Source organism: Artemia franciscana, chromosome 15 (genome assembly GCF_032884065.1).
Source record: "Artemia franciscana chromosome 15, ASM3288406v1, whole genome shotgun sequence".
Lineage (NCBI taxonomy): Eukaryota > Metazoa > Arthropoda > Branchiopoda > Anostraca > Artemiidae > Artemia > Artemia franciscana.
This window is the reverse complement of record NC_088877.1, coordinates 10,365,791-10,384,011: the sequence shown is the minus strand read 5'-3', so window position 1 is coordinate 10,384,011 and position 18,221 is coordinate 10,365,791. Positions and strand designations below refer to the sequence as shown.

Sequence of the window (18,221 nt, the reverse complement as noted above, 5' to 3'; positions counted from 1 at the left end):
ATTAGTTTCTAATGTTTATTTTTTCGGAGGAAAAGTAAAGCAGTGTATGTTGTTTTTACATTTATATTTTAGCGCGATGGTATTAGTGGTTGCCAAGTGTTCTCTTTATTTTAAGGATTTTGTTTTCTCTGCTTCCCCCGTGGACAGTTTTGCTTTTCAGGGAAGATAGTATTATTTTTTGTTTGTTATTTGTTTGTAAATAAATCCTTCTCTATTTAAAAAAAAAAAAAAAAAAAAAAAAAAAAAAAAAAAAAAAAAAAAAAAAAAAAAACATTCTCTATATTAGATTCTGATGAGCCTTTCTTTTATTGCAATAAGCCACCAAACATGGTTATCTATCTGGCTGTGCTAAGATATAACACGTACATTCTTGGTCTACCCAAAATTAATGATTCTCATAACTTGTCCAAACACATCATTACGTCTGAACGTCAAAAACTACCATATACGTAAACACAAAATATTAACTCACGTAAACACAAACACAAAATAAAAATTCGAATCGAACAAAAAAAAGTCGCTAATTGTATGTAACCTCTGACACCACACTGACTAAACATGTTAAACCAGAAAACAACCCCCCACCCCAAGCCTTCATAGGGCTTTGCAATCCAATAAATCCGGAAAAACGTGACGAACTAACCAAATTTTCTGAATTCCTGTACAAGACAAAGCAGAATTTCAAAAAGCTGTGATATCCTAAAGATAGCACCTGAGATAGCAACTTTTTGTTTAGTTGTGCAAGGTTTGTGAAGTTTAGCTAGATACAGGTTAAAAAGAGAATGTCCATTCTGTCTGTAAAAGTATCCCCTTCCCCTCCATTAACCCTTATAAGCATATTACACAATTTTTACCGACGACCATTTTTTATATATAAATATGGACCTGTTACATCAGAGTAATACAATGACTTTCAGTTAATATGCTAGAAGGATCCAAAATCGAATCAATTTATATCTTTATAAAATAAGGTTTGTAGGAAGGTGATATCACATTTTTCCGGATTTATTGGATTGCAAAGCCCTATGAAGGGTTGGGGGGGGGGGTTGTTTTCTGGTTTAACATGCTTAGTCAGTGTGGTGTCAGAGTTTATATATAATTAGCGATTAAAATTTTTTTTATTCAATTCATCCGTAACGTAAATGCATGCTACAAGATACCTTGTTTCGAAACAATGATATATCATGTTTCAAAACTGTATATAATTTATTCTGTAGATTGTCCATTGTATAACCTTATTTGAAAAGAACAAATTTACTTCCTTGACGTCTGTCTGACAGCATAAATTTGGCTTTGTTCCATATTCTAAAGACAAAGTGAAGTAGGAAAATAAGCAATGGAAAGAACAGTAAACTTTCTATAAAATCTCAACTCTCCCAATATTTCCTACAAATTTCTATTGTTAATACTTTATTCAGTGACAAATAAAATACGAACGACCTTAACTTATGAAACAATACGTGTAGTGTGTTACAATGAAAGAAAAAGGGACAAGCAAAAATTAAAGAGGTCTTTCTTTTAACAAAAGAAGGAAAACTTGTTTATCTCTTTTGTTCCTTTTAGATTCCTTTTTTCTTTTAATTTAATTGAATGCTAGAAATGAAAATAAGTTTTTTTTTCAAAATATTGAGCTCATCTGCATTGTACAAAAGTCCTATGTAAAGCGATAGTTAAGAAAGAAAATAAATAGCCAACAACTAATATTTTATTGGGGTTTTTAAATTAAGCCTTTTTAATATTATTGCTATTTTATTTTCTCTACATCTGTTTTTGGTTTCTTTCTTTCTGTATCTGTTTATTTCATACTTCTTTTAATTCATTTTGTTTTTATTCTAACCTCTCAGCATTTTTTGCACCAAAATTGTGTATCGTTTGAGTTCTCTTTCATTTTTAAAGGACATTGTTGCCGCTACAGTCGCTTGTGAAGAAGTGAGAGACAGCAAAAAATTTTCGCGCATTTTGGAATTAATTCTCGCTCTCGGCAATGTTATGAATTCCGGAACTAGAAATGGTGGAGCAATTGGCTTTGAAATATCATATCTTCCGAAAGTAACTATCCTTTTTTTCTTATTTTTTTTCTGAAGTGGTACTGCAATCTTAATGACTTTTGATTGTTAGTGTTTAATAATTTAGAATCATTTTCTGAATAATCTCTTAACGGTAAGGACTCGAAACATTTACAGCATGTCTGTACAAGTAAATTTAGGGCTTTTTGAGGAGGCACGGGCCCACTGATCACACTTTGGGCCATGAACTATCCAGATGAACATATGTCGATAAGATGTAACACGAACTCAAGCATTGAATGTGTTTTCATTTGGGCATAAATATCCCAATGCTAGCCTTAATTTACAATCAGCAAATTCAGTTACCACTAAATACAATTTTTTACATAAATAAATGCATATTTATTCCTATGAAATATGTGTTGGCTTACTTTAAGTTTTTTTTCTGCTTTTATATAAAATTATTACCCTCAGATTTGCAACCAGCGATCTCAGGAACCCTTGAACTCTTTTTGATGAAAGTTAAAGAGTACTGATGGAATATTGACTTAATGTATGGGGTCTAATATGTTCACCATTCAATTGAAACATGTCTAGGAAACTATTGTAAACGTAAAATTTTTGATAATTTGGGGCCCAGACTCCTGGGACTACAGGTATCAAATCACCTGGAGGCAGATTTCGGGACATTTAGTTCATTCTCATTAAAATGACCATGTTGAAGTCATGGTTGCAGTTGTAACTGCAGCCTCCTAAAGAACCAACCCCGGCCCACAGTAACCAAATACTTGAAAACGCGTAAAAAAGAGCTAGTGAGTAAATTTGTCATTTGTAATTGATTTAGCAGTTGTAACTATTATCCCAATTAGTTTTAATATTAAAATGTTATCTCGGCAACAAATTCATGGAGATTTCTTTAATCCCTCGTAAATGGTGTCGAATCGTAAAAAAAACTGCACCATTGTAATCACCTTGGCTAGGAACCCTATGCGGAAAAATTTCTGCCCCCCGGCTTGAACAGTAAGGAAAATCATTTTTGTATATGGATAGCACTTAAGGTTTCTTCTTCTTTTTTTTCACTGCTACTGGGGCACTGGAACATTAGAGATGGCTGTTTGAGGGTTTATTTGAAAGCAAATTACTATATCTAGTGCCTTTTGTAATTAACAAAATATAACATTAAAAATAAAATAAAATTTTTGACAAAAAATTGATCTTAATCCATATACGGAAAAATGAGTCATCGAAGGCACGCGGGGCAGTGGGTGGCCCTGAGATTGGTTTCAAGTCTTAAAGTGGGGACTGCGACTTATAATCTGCGATTTAATAAGCCTCCTCCCGAAGTTTCTACGACCATCCTTTCTAAATTGAAAGTTGAAAAATAAATAAAATTTCTTCTCTGGTAATGGGGCGAGAGCCATCTTATAAGTTCTGTTTTAAAACTTTATTTGAATGGCAGAATTTTCTCTGTATCAGGGTTTTAGGTACATCTTTATCAAAATAATTTATTGAAAGCTGAATTTTCCTTCCCTTCCCCCTTTTTATCAACTCCGACTATCTGCTCTAGAAAGGTGACAAGGGCTACCGACTTAGCCTTGTTTTGAAGAACTAATTTATTGCCTGGGGATCTATCAGAATCAGTGGCTGTATTAAACAATTTATCTGAGGTTTCTTTCTTTTCTATCAGCGCAGACTGTCAACTCTGGTATGCTGCTTCAGTAAAAAAAAATTAGTTTTTTTTCTGCTAGTCAGAAGCAGTATTAAAGCTTAAAACGAGTAGAAATTATTCTGTATGTGAGGGGGCTGTCACCTCCTCAATCCCTCACTGGCTAAAGTTTTTTTATAATCTTCTTATTATTATTAAACGCCCCTTGCGTTTAAGGAATCGTCCTTAAAGAATTGGGACAAAAGGTCAAACTACGAGTTTCTCGTTTACTCTTTTCGACAACATCAATTTCATTGGTATGCTTTTCGTCTCGATATGATGACATTTTGAGGGTTCTTTTTCAAAATTCCTGTGAATTTATTTTCAAAATAGCATTTACTAGATTAATGTAAAAAATAGTTACCATTCTAGAATCACCTTGAAAAGAATATTCTTTTCTCACCGGACTGTTGTATTTCCAAAATGTATTTCTAAACTTGAAAAGATGTATTTCCAAACTTTTGGTTACTTTTGGTTTGATTTTGGTTAACTTTTGGCGATGCTTCGTTCTATACTAGGTGCTGAGGCGAGTTTTAAGTAATGGTAATAGTAAATTGACGAATAAAATACTGCATAAAGAAATTGTCATGTCTTTCTGTTGCTGAAATGAAACTCGTTTTCCATACGTTGTTTTTGTTGGTATTATGGTTCTCTAAAGTAACTAACTAAAAAAAAAAAAAAAAAAAAAAAAAAAAAAAAAAAAAAAAAAAAAAAAAAAAAAAAAAAAAAAAAAAAAAAAAAAAAAAATAATTGAAAGAAGGAGTAAAAATAAAACTTAAAACTAAAATAAATTTAGTAGTGTATTTTGCTTATATGGTAAGTTTAGTATATGTTAAGTTTTAATGTTGCTCTGTACTTTTTAGTTGAAAAGACGTTTTTTCTTCTATTTAATTTCTGACCTTTTTTCAAATCATGCCATAAAATCTTCTTCCCACTCGTGTAAAATTTTACCCGGAAAATTCCCCGTGAAAATCTCTTCAGCACGGACGATTCTCCCTGTGCAGAATCTCCCCCCCCCCCCCAGAAAATGTCCCCCAAAAAAGCTTGTTATATTTCCCAATAACAAACATTATATGTGAACAATGGGCAGATTGCTTAAATTATAGTCCTTTCCCCTGGGACTAATGGGGCGGGGATTTGTCATCCCCAAAGCCATAGTTGTTGGACCTTTCGACCATGCTGTGTCAAATGGTTATCGCCAAGTTTTAATCGGATGTGTTTGGGCAAAAAAGGGATAGCGAGAGGAGCTATTTGCCCTCCAATTTTTTTGGTCACTTAAACAGGGCAAAATAGCTTTTTATTTCCGATCAAACGAGCCCTCTCCTGATCTTCTAGGATCACTCGTCAGATACTGTAAACTCTGAGAAAAACAACAACAAATAAACACGCATCCGTTATCTTTTTCTGACAAAGAATGCCAAATTCCACGTTTTTTGTATAGGAGCTTGAAACCTCTACAGTGGGGTTCTCTTATATGCTGAATCTGAATGTGTGATTTAATTAAGATCGCTTGACTTTTAATGGGTGTTTTCTCCTTTTTTGAAAATGAGGTAAGTTTTCTGAGGCTCGTATCTTTTGACGGGTTACATTAAACTTTATGAACTTTATATATCTGATATCATTATAAAGAGCCAATTCTTTTGATATATACTCCACTTAACCGTTGTTTTGTGAAGCGGGTGATAAATAATTTATTATTATTATTATATCTATTGTTATCAAAGTTCTATTTTTTAGAGTTTCGGTTTTTATTGAGCCGAGTCGCTCCTTATTTACAGTTCGTTACCACGAACTGTTTAATTTTCTTTTAAGAATCTATCGCTTCTTATTTGAGGAAGCTTATTTGATAAGAATTTATCCCTTCTTATTGATTTATACTCTCAATTCTCATTTGAGAGGATTTGTAAAGGATTATAGGGACTTCTAGTAATCTTGAGGTTTGGTAGAAATCTGCCAGAGATATTGTATCAAGAGTAACAGTTCAAGATCCTGTTTCTTATTTGCTTGGATTTTGTCCTGACAAAGTAATCTTCATTTCTTGGATCTTCCAAAGTAATTTTCTGCGAACAACTGAGACCTTTGTCAATAATGGTGGGAAACTAGTCCTAGCAATAAAATTCTGTTGTGTTCCCCTCCTCTCTAGGGTCAATCAGTTTTATCCTAGATCCTTCGTTGTCACGTAGGAGACTTATGTTGGAAACTAAGTCTTTCTTCAGTTAATGCAATTCTCCAAGGACTACATTTTATCCAAGTGCCTCTATGTAAATATTTATATTCCTTTCCACCCAGATCTTGGACTTCCATCTTGTATCTTTTAATTAGTGTGGGCTTCAAAAGGGATTCAGTTCCACCCCAAGCTGAACTAGAAACATTAGCTAAAAAAAATAAAGCAGGAAAATGGAATGTTTTTGCCCCACTCTCACCAACGATTGTGGTCCTCCCCCGCTTCTCTCCTCTTATAAAATCTTGGCAGTATCCATGTCTACAGATAACTCTTTTGAATTTAGTATAATAGTATCCAGCTATGTTTTCATCTCCTTCATTGGCAATCTTTTTGAAAATAGCTTATCCTAGGTTCCTCTTTGTTACCTTGGAGACTAAATCTTTCTTTAGTTGATGCAATTCTCCCTGGGTAACATACTCTCAAATACCTTTATGTAAGTATTCATGTAAACAAATTCTTGACAACTCTGAACAGCTGTATTTTAGTGTAGTTGATATGGCAAACGCAGCCCCGGGGCCAGGATTTACGCATAGGCCCACTAGGCCTGGGCCTAGTAGCAAGACAAAAAGCACTAAGCGATTTTTTTTTTTTTTTTTTTTTTTTTTACAAAAACTGGACTGATGTGATTTATCGTCGAAGTGCCAGGTGCACTTTGCTGCTACGCTGCCTGTTCAAAGAATAGTAATTTTAGAACAACACAGGAATTCCATAACCGCTTATAAAGTGTCTCCAAAGAATGGCTGCTGAGAGCTCAGTATCACCTCTCTTGCATTACTTTTGGCTCATTACTCATCAGTTGCCTTCTGTTAAGGGCCTCCACTATTCCCGAATTTTCGGGGATTTTCCCGTAAATCCCTGTATCTCCCCCCCGAAAAAGATTGCACGGGCCTAGGGGTGCCAAAATGCTTAGGCCTAGGGGTGCCAAAATGCTTAGGCCTAGGGGCACCAAAGATTTAAATCCGGCTCTGCCTGGGGCCTGACCCACCTTATAGTTAAAAAGCTATAATTTTCTATTAAACCAAAGAAACTTTTGAAATGTTGCTTTTAATAGATTTTGGTAGTCATGCTGTCCCCCCCCCTACTCCCTAATTTTTTCTGTCTTCTTGTTTTGGATAAATTTTTGACTTCGTTCATGTTTATTGACCTTAAAACTTGTAACTAATATCACTTTTTTTGCAAAATTTTAAAAATTGGGACAAATCTTCCATGGATTTTAGCTGCTCGGTTTCAGGCAGTTTTTGGCCAGGGGCGCCAATGGGGGGGGGGTGATTCATCCCCCCTCCTAGATTTCAAAAATACATTTTTATTACTTTCACTGAAGAAGATTGGGAAAAAACAACGAAATTGCCGTCCCCTCCTAGATTTTGGGAATAATATTTTTGTACCTACATTAGAAAAACAAACCCTCACCCAGCCCTGATCATGAATTGATATCCCTGAGGGAAACTAGTCCTCGTGAAATAACTCCAATGTTTTCTTTTTTCTACATACAAATAGGAAAACCGCTGTTGAAGCGTCCATGTTTTCTCTTTTTAAATTAACCTGCCTTAATTCATCACTTCGTTCAGTCAGTCATAAAAACCACGCATCCATGCACATATTTACAAGCGTCAATTTTAATATCGTCTAGCATACTTACTGTCAGGAACGAAGCCACTGAAGTAGGCTGAAGGATAGCTATGGCGTAATTATGAAGCTTAAAAAATTGTTAAAAAGGAGTGACAAATGAGATGGTTACTTTAAAATGGATTAAAGCCCCTTTCCCCTAATTGAATATGCTTCTTTTTTTTAAATGGTGTAACAGGTCCCCTCATTATGAGGAATAATTTCTGTTCGTTCTAAGTTGTAGTTTCATTTTTGTTTGAGAAAGCTTGTTTTTTAATTTAATGTTATCTGTATATACAACCCATCTATGTGCGTACATCCGTGTAGTATCAAAACCAAGGATATCTATCCAATTAAACGGACTAACTGTTAAGGTTTTAATAACTGAATTCTTTTCTTACATATCTCATGGTTTTAGTGGATTGTTAAAATTTTAATGTTTTTTTATGTTTCCCTGTCAGGGCTGTACCCAGGATTTTTTGTTTTGGGAAGGGGGTATTTTTTTCGAAGGGGATCTGCCAAAAAAAGCCTTAAAAATCATAACTTTGTTTATATGCATTTTGTAGCGTTTTATGGGTCGGATAAGCATTTAGGGGTTAAAACTTACTAGCCCCCTCCCTGAATTTGGCCTTACTCCTTGCGGATTGTATTAACTGAGCTTCGTGGAATCTTTGAACTTTTTCACCATTTAACTACACGTGTGATTCCAAACATATGCCAATAATTAAGAGGAAAAGCCTCCAGTGGTAACCGACTGAATCTGTTGCTGAAAGAATTTGCAATAAACGTCCACGTATCGTATTTTTAATTTTAAACATACTTCAACAAATATTTTTTAGGATTCGCATAGGGCAGTCGTTAGTCACCCATTTTTAAATAGGTTTTCGTCTATCCTAAGCATCAGTTTTGAAGTGTTCTATCTGCTGACAAATTATATTCAGCTTAGAATTTTACAGGTAACATTAATGTAAATAAATTGAAACCTGGTTTAACCAGTAGAGGGGATTTGTTCCTCTTAATGTTGCTTAGTCTGCTAGAGACCTCCAGAAGCTCAGCAACAGGTGTATTTGCGCTTATGTTGCCCATCTTCTCTTTGACACTCTGACATTGAGTTAGGTGTTGTTTGAAGTTTGTTGATGGCACTTACACCTTTTAAAGAGGTCGCAATCGAGCTATCCTCCGAAAGCAGTTCCTTCATCTCGAGATTTTAGTTCCTTCAGTCGAGAGTTCTACCTTTATCTAAGGTTTTGCAAGACCATTGCAAAGACCATTGTTATTTGCTAGGTCACCCTGGCGCTGCAGCGAGTTATTGTTAGTTAGTTTAGTTATCTAGGTCATGGAGGTTGCAATGAAGAATCGGGTATCTCAGAACCTCTGAAAGGCTTTGTAAAAAAAAGAGGTAAGCTTTAGGTTTACTAGTCCTGAGGTGTACCCTTTATCGGCTACCCCCCCCCCCCCCGATTGTACCTTAGCTTGATCCATTTTTGGCCTTTCCTCCAGCATGTTCTACCGTAGTAGATGTAAATCACGCCACTAAAGTCTACAGGACAGTCTGGACGTGCTCTAGGGAATTATCAGAGCACACTTGATTAAGTACTTCTGTCAACTTACGGCTTATTTCGACTGCTGTCAACGCTGTCGAAAATTTAAAGGTTTTTAAAAGAGAGTCTCATGTTATAAGAAAGACCAACCTGCGTAAGTGGTGGAACGCTCATATCGCGGAATTCGAAATAAAATGTTAATATTTGCCGTAAGATGAATCTGCTCTGACTGATGCAGGCACGTACGTATAGGGGGGGGGGGTATTGGCTCGTGCTCACACAGAATCTTAATTCCGTGACGATTTTCCATAGAGACTCCTATATTTTTCGCGTTATTTGCCTGTTGTTCGTGTTTTCAATCCAGAACCTTAAAAATGCTGCCTTTCCCCTCTAGATAGGTCTGTACACTGGAATAAATTTATGCTTACCTATAGGGTCTGCTATCCCCATTCTTTCCAAGGTAGTTTTTGGTTTGTTTTTTGTTTCTTTTTATAATACAGATTAAGGGATTAGTGAAATGTGGAAACAAGTCTTTGGTAAAAACATGAAGATGCTGCCTTAACAGCAAAAAACAACTTAAGTTTTTGTTTTGTTTTTTCGTCCGTTTCTCTCAGCCTAAGTTGTTACTTATTTTGTTATATTCAGCTATTTAATACTGCTTGAAATTACCTATAGAACACTATGATGTTTTTCGTAAGCTACAATTTTTGAATGTGGCAATAGAAAGACTAAGTAGAAAATAACGTCGGAAAATCGGTTCCTGTACGCTAAATATCTAATACTTGTGTATCGGTATATTGAAAAATCCAAATGTCGCCTAATGCTAGTCCAAACAGTCTACTTCTAAACCGTAATCGCAAAAAAATGGTCAATTGGGGGGAAAACTTTTTTCTATCAATAAATTTTTTCTGTAATCAGCTTTAAAAAAATGTATTTTTTTTGTGTTGATCTCAAATATGCCAGATTCAAGAATTTGAAGCTAACTACTACTACTACTACTAACAAAGCGTACTATCAAAGACTAAAAAAGCGTACTACTAACAAAGCGTCATATAAAAACATTTGTATTACTTTAGAAAAGAGCGGAAAAGTGCCCTAATAGCACGAAGTCTTGCTTAATACAAATTAAACGTTTCTTAGAAGCTCACATGAATATTTCAGCCAATTATGTGCAAAATTACGAACTTTCTCTTTTTTCTGGAGAAATAGATGGCCATGAGCGAGTTTTGTTTTACACGAGGGGTGATTGTGTCGTACCAGGGGTCTTACAAAGTTAAAGAAGGTCTTATCGAAGGGGATTTAAGTTGTGAAGATCTTTTTTAAGTAATGTTTTCTAAATCAACGTTTTAGGCGCTGAATGTGACAAAAGAGATTACTCTGTATCAAAGCAACACATGTCTTGCAACGGGACACCAATAGCAATCAGATGGTAATTGTGGGATAGCCAACGCTATTGCATTATTTAAAAGCAAGGCAGTATCCAGCAGCGCAAACAAATTTCTAAATAATCCTGGAATAGCTCAAAATCAGCTATGTGCAAAAATAAAAAAAATGTTTTATTTGTATTTGTAATGACCATAAACTGAAAATTCTGATATAGTAATAACACAAGATTATCCAGTCTTTTAAGGCCTCTGTGCTGCTTTGGAGTAAAATTACTTGACCAGAGTGACACTAAAAATAGTACGAGGCGTATTTTTAATTAAGGTCTGTGTCGTTTTCAAAAACTATATACTTTACTCTATTTAACAGCATTGTTATCAAGTTTGTTGTAACACTTTTCATGCCTCTCAACTAATTTTAAAGTAACCTCTGTATAAAAACTTGCCGCTTATTCCACTAACCAGGAATTGACTTCCGCTTTTACGTCGTCATCATCATTGTTAAGGTTGCCACTGAGGTGTTGCTTGAGGTGGAGAAACGGATGGTAATCACTCGGCGCAAGATCAAGACTGTATTTTGGGAGATTAAAAACTTCCCAACCAAAACTGTCCAACAAGTTACGGGTCTGACCAGCAATGTGAGGTCTTGCATTGTCATGCAGAAGGACAGTTTCTTTCGTCAGCATGCCAAGTTTTTTTTTTTTTTTTTTTTTTTTTTTTTTTTTTTTTTTTTTTTTTTTTTTTTTTTTTTTTTTTTTGATCGCTCTGTGGAGCTCTCTTGAGGGGTAGGCAGTATGTTTCCGCATTGATAGTAGTTCCTCCGTTGTATGAAGTCGACCGAAAAAATACCATGCCTATTCCCAAACACCGACGCCATGATTTTGCCCTGAGAGAGTGGATGTTTGGCCTTCAAATTTTCAGGGGAGTGTGTGTTTCCACTCCATGTTCTATTGCGTCGATTTAGACTGATATGCGAAACTCATATTTCGTCTCCGGTTCAACTGGTTCACACCTCAATGGCAGCCGTTAAAAAGATAATGTCGACGTACAAACAGCAGTGAACTCTTGGGTATTGGAGCCGATGGCAAGTTCTTATAAAGACCTTTAAAATTAGTTGAGAGGTATGATGTGAGTTTCAAAAGTACTTTTTAACTATGTTGGAAAATAGAGTAAAGTTACACATTCTGAAAATAAATTTACTTATTTGAAATGATCTTTCGTTGTGTACTTATGTTCAAATGGACCTTAATTAAAAACACGCCTCGTAGCTGACCAGAAATAAGTCAAAATTCGAGGAATATCTCCTTTAAATCATTGAACAAAGGGTTTCGAACTTCAATTAAAGCGAAATTTTTGGAAAAATGAGTATATTTTGTGATGTCTTTATTTTTGTGTGTGGGGGAAATAAAGGTGACAAGATATGTCTCAAACTTCCTTCTATTCACACGTGTGAATAGGAAACTTTCAAATGCAGCAAACTGTGCAGCCGGTCAAGTACTAAAACTGAGTTGCTTTCATTATATTATCAAAAGAGAATTTATTGGGTTCGGTAAAAAGTAATCCACCTTACTCGAGGGCCGCGGGGAGCTTGGAGGACGCAATAGCAAATTGATGAAAATAGCGACATGAAATTTGTCCGTGCAAGATATTTCCTGTTTGATTAAATTCTGTGGTAGTTAACGGGAAAATAATTAATGCACATGATAGTGTGAGGATAGTATACTGTTTTCAATTTTGAGAAGCTTTATATAATCTTTGCCATTATCTTGTCATGACAATTAATTACCCTGACACTAATACTTCCTTATCCTTAATTGATGGAAAGGAAAGGAATTTATGAGTGTGATTCTACGACTGGAAGCTCTTGGGAATAATAACATTTGGGAATCATTCTGAAAAATGAGCAAAGGAAATGAGATCCTTTCAGTCAAAACATTTTGGTAATCAAGAGTTGCTTAGATAAAAAGAAATGAAATGGTATGAGGAACTGTTAGTTGGAATGGATTTTGAGATTCTATCTGGGCTGCTCCTCCTGAAAAGTTCCTCCTGGGCTGCTCCTCCTGAGAGAGAAAAGTTATTTGAACAATCACTATTGTGCTGCCTAAATACAGAGGTATATGGACTCCATACACTTTTTTTGTTAAAGCTTCCTAGTATGGAAGGAGTGGTCGTAGAATCTTCTGAAAAGTGTTCGTTTGACTGGGAATTCAAGTTAATAGTTCCTTTTTTCAGAGAAGACAAATATTAGAGGGCGGTCAGCTCTTTTCCCCGCACCTTTAAGCTACCCGTGCACTCGCTGGTGCAGACATCCGATCAAAATTTTGAGGTGCCTATTTTTCTCATAATAGTCAAAAGGTTCAATGACTAGGCTTTTAGGGGTGACGTACCCCCGCACCCCCTGGGACAAGGGGTATGAATTATTTGAGTTGTCCACTGTTTACGTAGTGGTTTTACTTTAGGCAAAGTGGGTACGTTTCAAAAAAGCTAAGAATATTAGGATGGAACTTTCAGGGAAAGTTGAAGGGAACGTTGAACCAAATGAAAGGACACTGTATCCAGATTGTCAAAGAGCGTATCTGTCAAATCTCAGGAACGGCTAAAGGCACCGAATTGATAGTCAGAAATTTGGAGGGACTTGTAGAACTAAACCAAGAGACACTATGTGCATCCAGGTTACCAAAACGGTGTATCTGCAATATCTCAGGAACGGCTAAGGGTATTTACTTTAAAACTTTGTGGAATGTTAAGGCGAATTTTGAGCTAAACCAAAAGACAATATGTGCATCCAGTTTGTCAAAGTGGTGTATCTTCAGTATCTCAAGGACGACTGTAAAAAGGACGTACCTCTAATATTTCAGGAACGGCTAAGGGTATTGAGTTGAAACTATCGGTGTATGTTAAAACAAGTGAAAAGACATAACGTGCATCCATGTTTTCCATAGGGCGAATCTGAAAAATCTCAGGAACGACTAAGGTTATTAAGTTGAAACTTTCAAGGAAGTTGAGTCGATGTTTAACTAAATCAAAAGCAGTCTGTGTGTCTGAGTTTTCAAAAGGGTGTATATCAATATCTAAGGAGTATCAACGGTATCAAGTTGAAAATATCATGGGATGTTGAGCTAAATCAAAAGACCCTATGTGCATCCAGACTGTCTAAAGAGCATATCTACAATATTCTCTGAACGGCTAAGTATATTAAGTTGAAACTTTCAGGGAATGTTTAGGGGAATGCTGAACTAAAACAACAGACACAATATGCATCCAGGTTGTCAAAACACTGTATCTGTAGTACCTCAGGAACAGCTAAAAGTATTTAGTTTTAAACTTTCAGTGCATCTTGAGAAGGATGTTGAATAAGACACTTTCATTTTAGTTGCGTTTTAGTTGCGTTTTAGCAACAGCCCAGTTGCGTTTTTAGCGTTTTAGCAACAGCTCAGTTGCTAAAACGCTAAGTTGCGTTTTAGCAACACCTCATGATTGACTATGGGTAGTACGTTGAAACTTTAAGGGAATGCTAAGGGATGTTGAACTGAATAAAAAAAAAAACAAGATGTGTATCTATGTTGTCAAAAAGGTGTGTCAGCAGTATCGCCTGAAAGGATCCAGCTAAAGTCTTGGGGAAAATATCAGACGGGTGATCAAGTAGATTTGGAATTACAAAGGGAGGTTATCAAGGGCAATAAATGTTTGAAGACAAATTCGGTTGCATTATTGGTGCTAAACATTCTATTTTTCATGTTGTCTCCTTAAAATTTTTCGGCCATGGAGACACCCCCACCATGGGAGCTTTAGTCAGATATAAATTTGTTGCATTGATTCTTGACGTCATAATTTTATTTATGTTTTTAAACGACAAATCAGCTCTTTTCAAAGCTCAAAATGTATTTATATTAACAACAAGTAGTTACAATAATTATAAGTCAATAAGTTTCTTATAATGAAATTTTTGATCCGTATTCCTCTGTAAGCAAGGTTGTAACGCGAAGGGGGCCGAAGTTATTTCAGCCCTGTAAAATACCAGACCTATGCTGATTTTCAATCCATTTAGTCAAATAATATTCTCCTTAATTGTCCATCCAGTATTCAATAGTAAGTTATTATTAAAATTTATTGCATAATCTTGACCAAGGGTAAATAGTAAGCCAAAATCTTAATTGTTAAGTGGAAAAACCAAAAAACAACTTAACCAATATTCCCTTTATTGACGAAAAAAAAAATAAAACTATGTCAACTATAACAGAACATAGATTAATTAAAAAAAATCAAAATGAAGTTTTTTCAAAGGAAAGTAAAGAGCAACATTAAACCAAAGACAAGCAAAAATAAATTCAAGTGATAAACTGAAAACCAGCAGAAATCATTATGAATGACCAAATTAAACTTAATACGAACAGGAATTAGCACAAGTTGGGGTAGGACTAACGCTCCCTGAGCCCTCTCATGACCGGAGCGTCATTTGTGCTTTACCGAAAACAAAATGTAGTTTAAAGGCTTTTTCTTCTGTAGCATTAATAAATCTAAAACTGCTGAGACTTCCAGCAATGAATATCTTTATTTATTGCAAGGTCAGTCTGCCATCATTGGTTCTTTTCAGTAACTTTCGTTATTATGGGGATTTTCTTTCTTTTTGTTAATGTTATGGCAAATATAATACACTGCTTATAATTAAATAACTTCCAGCAAAGTGCAGATGACGCTCCAGCCTGAATTAATCACTTAACAAAACTCAGATATGTCAGACTAATCACTTAGTTTTGTCATTTACTTAATTAAAATAATAAAAACTAGTCTTCAGTTGTGAACGTCACATATTAAATTGGATAGAAAAGTTCGGCAGACAAGCGAAACCATGAGAATGCCCAAAATAGCAGGAAATCGCTCTAAGACAAATATGCTTATAAAGGATAAAAATTACTAAGACCCAAAATAAATTCCTTGAACTGGCAACCCTGTTTAAACTATGTGTTGTTTTATGGAGGAAGAACTTTCTATAACTTCTAATTTATAGTTGAAACAGGAGTTTTAAAAGAAAAGAATAATATTGACGATCCATGAGCTGGAAACTCTTGGTGTTAATAGTGCTGGGGAATCGTTCTGAAATATGAGCAAAGGAAATAAGATTCTTTCAGTCGACACGTTTTGGTAATCAGTAGTTGCTTAGAAAAAAATTCATATGAAATGAGGGAGTGGAATTTGGATTAATCTCAAAATTATACTTTAGGAAAAGTTAGCTTCTTAATTATCTTGTATATGTGTATTATTAAAACACGGGACCGCTACAGACGGATTGATTTGAGAAAATAGTAATTTGGACTATCAACAACAAAAAAAACAAAACAAAAAAAAACAAGCCGCTTTATTTGACCTTTTTTGAAAATTAAAACAATAAAACTGCTTCTCACTTGTAAACGAACTCATTAAATATAAGTAGTGAGAAGAAGTTTGCCGATTAAGCGAAAACATAATAACGTCAAAAATAACAGAAAATAACCCTAAGAAACAATGTCTATAAAGCAGAGATAACACTACTAAGGTTTGGGATAAATTGCGTCAAGTCAATCATTTTCACAAAGGGGAGGTAGTCTTTGGGGCCTACTCTTCTTCCCCCTCCCCCCCCCCAAAAAAAAAAAAGAACAACTTAAGTTTTGTCGAATTTTTTGGTGATTGTTATTTGAACTGTCAATGAAATGTATTTTTTATCTTTGCTTCCCTCCCCCCTAAATAAATTTTTGCACACGTACTTGCTTTGGGCGGTAACCCTGTGTAAAAATTATGTCAACCTTTTAGAATATATCTTTACATAATTTTTAATTTATGTTTGAAACTGAAATTATAAAGGGAAAGGATTGTACGAATGAACCAAGCACTGGAAGCTCTGAGGAATAACATCATTTGGGAATCGTTCGAAAAAAGTCTGGGAAATGCATATTTTTCCTGTCAAAACTTTTTAGTTATCAAGAGTAATTTAGATTTATACAAGAAAAGAATAAGTTTGTCAAACTTATTTAACTGTTTTTTTTTCTATGATTATGCATTTCCATAATTTTTTCTGTCAAAACTTTTTAGTTATCAAGAATAGTTTAGATTTATATAAGAAAAGAATAAGTTGGTCAAACTTATTTTCCTGTTTTTTCCATAATTATGTATTTCCATAAGCATTTTCCATAATTTTTCCTGTCAAAACTTTTTAGTTATCGAGAGTAGTATAGGTTTATATAAGAAAAGAATAAGTTTGTAACCTAGATATGTGATTGATTTTGGGGTTGGAATAAAGAAAAAATTTATTGTCTGACAGTGCAGCACTGCCATTTGCTGATAAATATCGTTACTCTTTACTTTACTATACTACTACTAGCAACTCACTGCAGCGCCAAGCTGTCTGAGGCCAACCCAGCTGCAAATGCCCCTCCTTCATTCCAATATATTCAAAGCCTCCCTCTCTACACCCTCCCAAGAAGTTTCAGTTACCTCAAATTTTTCCTTTCGGCATCCTTCTACTCCATACTTATACTCCATGGACGACTTGTTTTTCGTTTGGCCCCAGATGATTAGTTGACAAAACGATCTTTGGCAATCTGTCATTCTTTATCCACTGAGCATGTTCTAGTCATCTTAAAACGTTTTCTCATAAAGCTCTATAAAGTGGGATTGAATCCTATTTTTCGCAAAGCCTACTATAAGTACGATCAATCAGACGGCTACCCAAAATAATCCATAGACAAAATTACCGGTAAACATCTAAAAAATCCTCCTCGGTCTTTTGGAGTGCCCACGCTTCAGAGACAAACTTGACCGCTGTCATTGCTGTAGCTTCCAGTATTTTAGTCTTGATTCGCGGAACTATCGTCCTATTCTTCCAACTTTTTTCGATTGTGGAAAAAACCCTGAGTTTTGGCTATTCTACTTTTAACATCTTCACTGCACCCGTGTCTTTACTGATAATACTACTTAAGTGAGCGAGGCCATTCACATGATCGATCTCGTTACCAAACATCACCTCTTCATCTTCACTTATTCCCAGTTTTCGCCTCCTAGTTTTTTAATGTTGATTTTCAAATCTATACTTGCACCACCCCTGAACTCTCAGAACCTTCGAAAATTCATTCACTTTGCTAACATTTCCTCTAGAATGCCCAAATCAACAGCTTAATCTAAGTTTAGGAGAGCCTTATTTCCCCACTTGATTCCATGTTCTCCTATAGCCTTTACTCTACTCCTTAGGACAAAAATCCGTCAAAACGATACATATAAATTGAGATAAAACGACAACCCTGATTAACTCCTGATTTAATACGAAAGAAGCTCCTAACATTATTCCCTCAACCTTAACCGCAGCATTGTTATTCTTGTACATAGCACTAATCACTTTCATGTATTTATCTGGTATACCATAGAAGGATAAGACCTTCGCTAAAGCTCTTTTAATTCCTCCTGATGACTAATCCTGGTGACTAATTCCTCCTGAAATATTTTCGACGTAGTACCTTAAACTCGGTTGTTTTTTGTTTTTTTTCAAGACCACGCTGCCTTTCTATGACGAACAAATAAACGTTCAAATGGGGATAAGTCTTTATTAGACCGAAATATCCAGACTTTAGTGTCTGTTTTTGCTGTCTAATCAATGGACTTATCCCCTTTTCAACGTTCACTTGTTCCTCACAAAATAGATTTTACTTAACTTCCAAAGTGTCACAAACTTTTTCTTTCTTGTTTGTTTTGTTTTGTTTATTTATATCAATAAACCCATCTTTCTCTCTC

The 18,221-nt window shown here is 35.2% G+C and overlaps 1 protein-coding gene across 1 annotated transcript in view; it reads left to right on the top strand.

Annotated features, from left to right (window-relative positions):
• The window catches only part of LOC136036637 (protein diaphanous-like), a 170,197-nt gene that overhangs the window by 105,860 nt on the left and 46,116 nt on the right, over positions 1–18,221 (top strand). Inside the window, exon 14 of the mRNA XM_065718937.1 lies at positions 1,897–2,049. Within this exon, the coding sequence (XP_065575009.1) occupies positions 1,897–2,049 (153 nt within the window). The remainder of the gene's footprint in view (positions 1–1,896; positions 2,050–18,221) is intronic.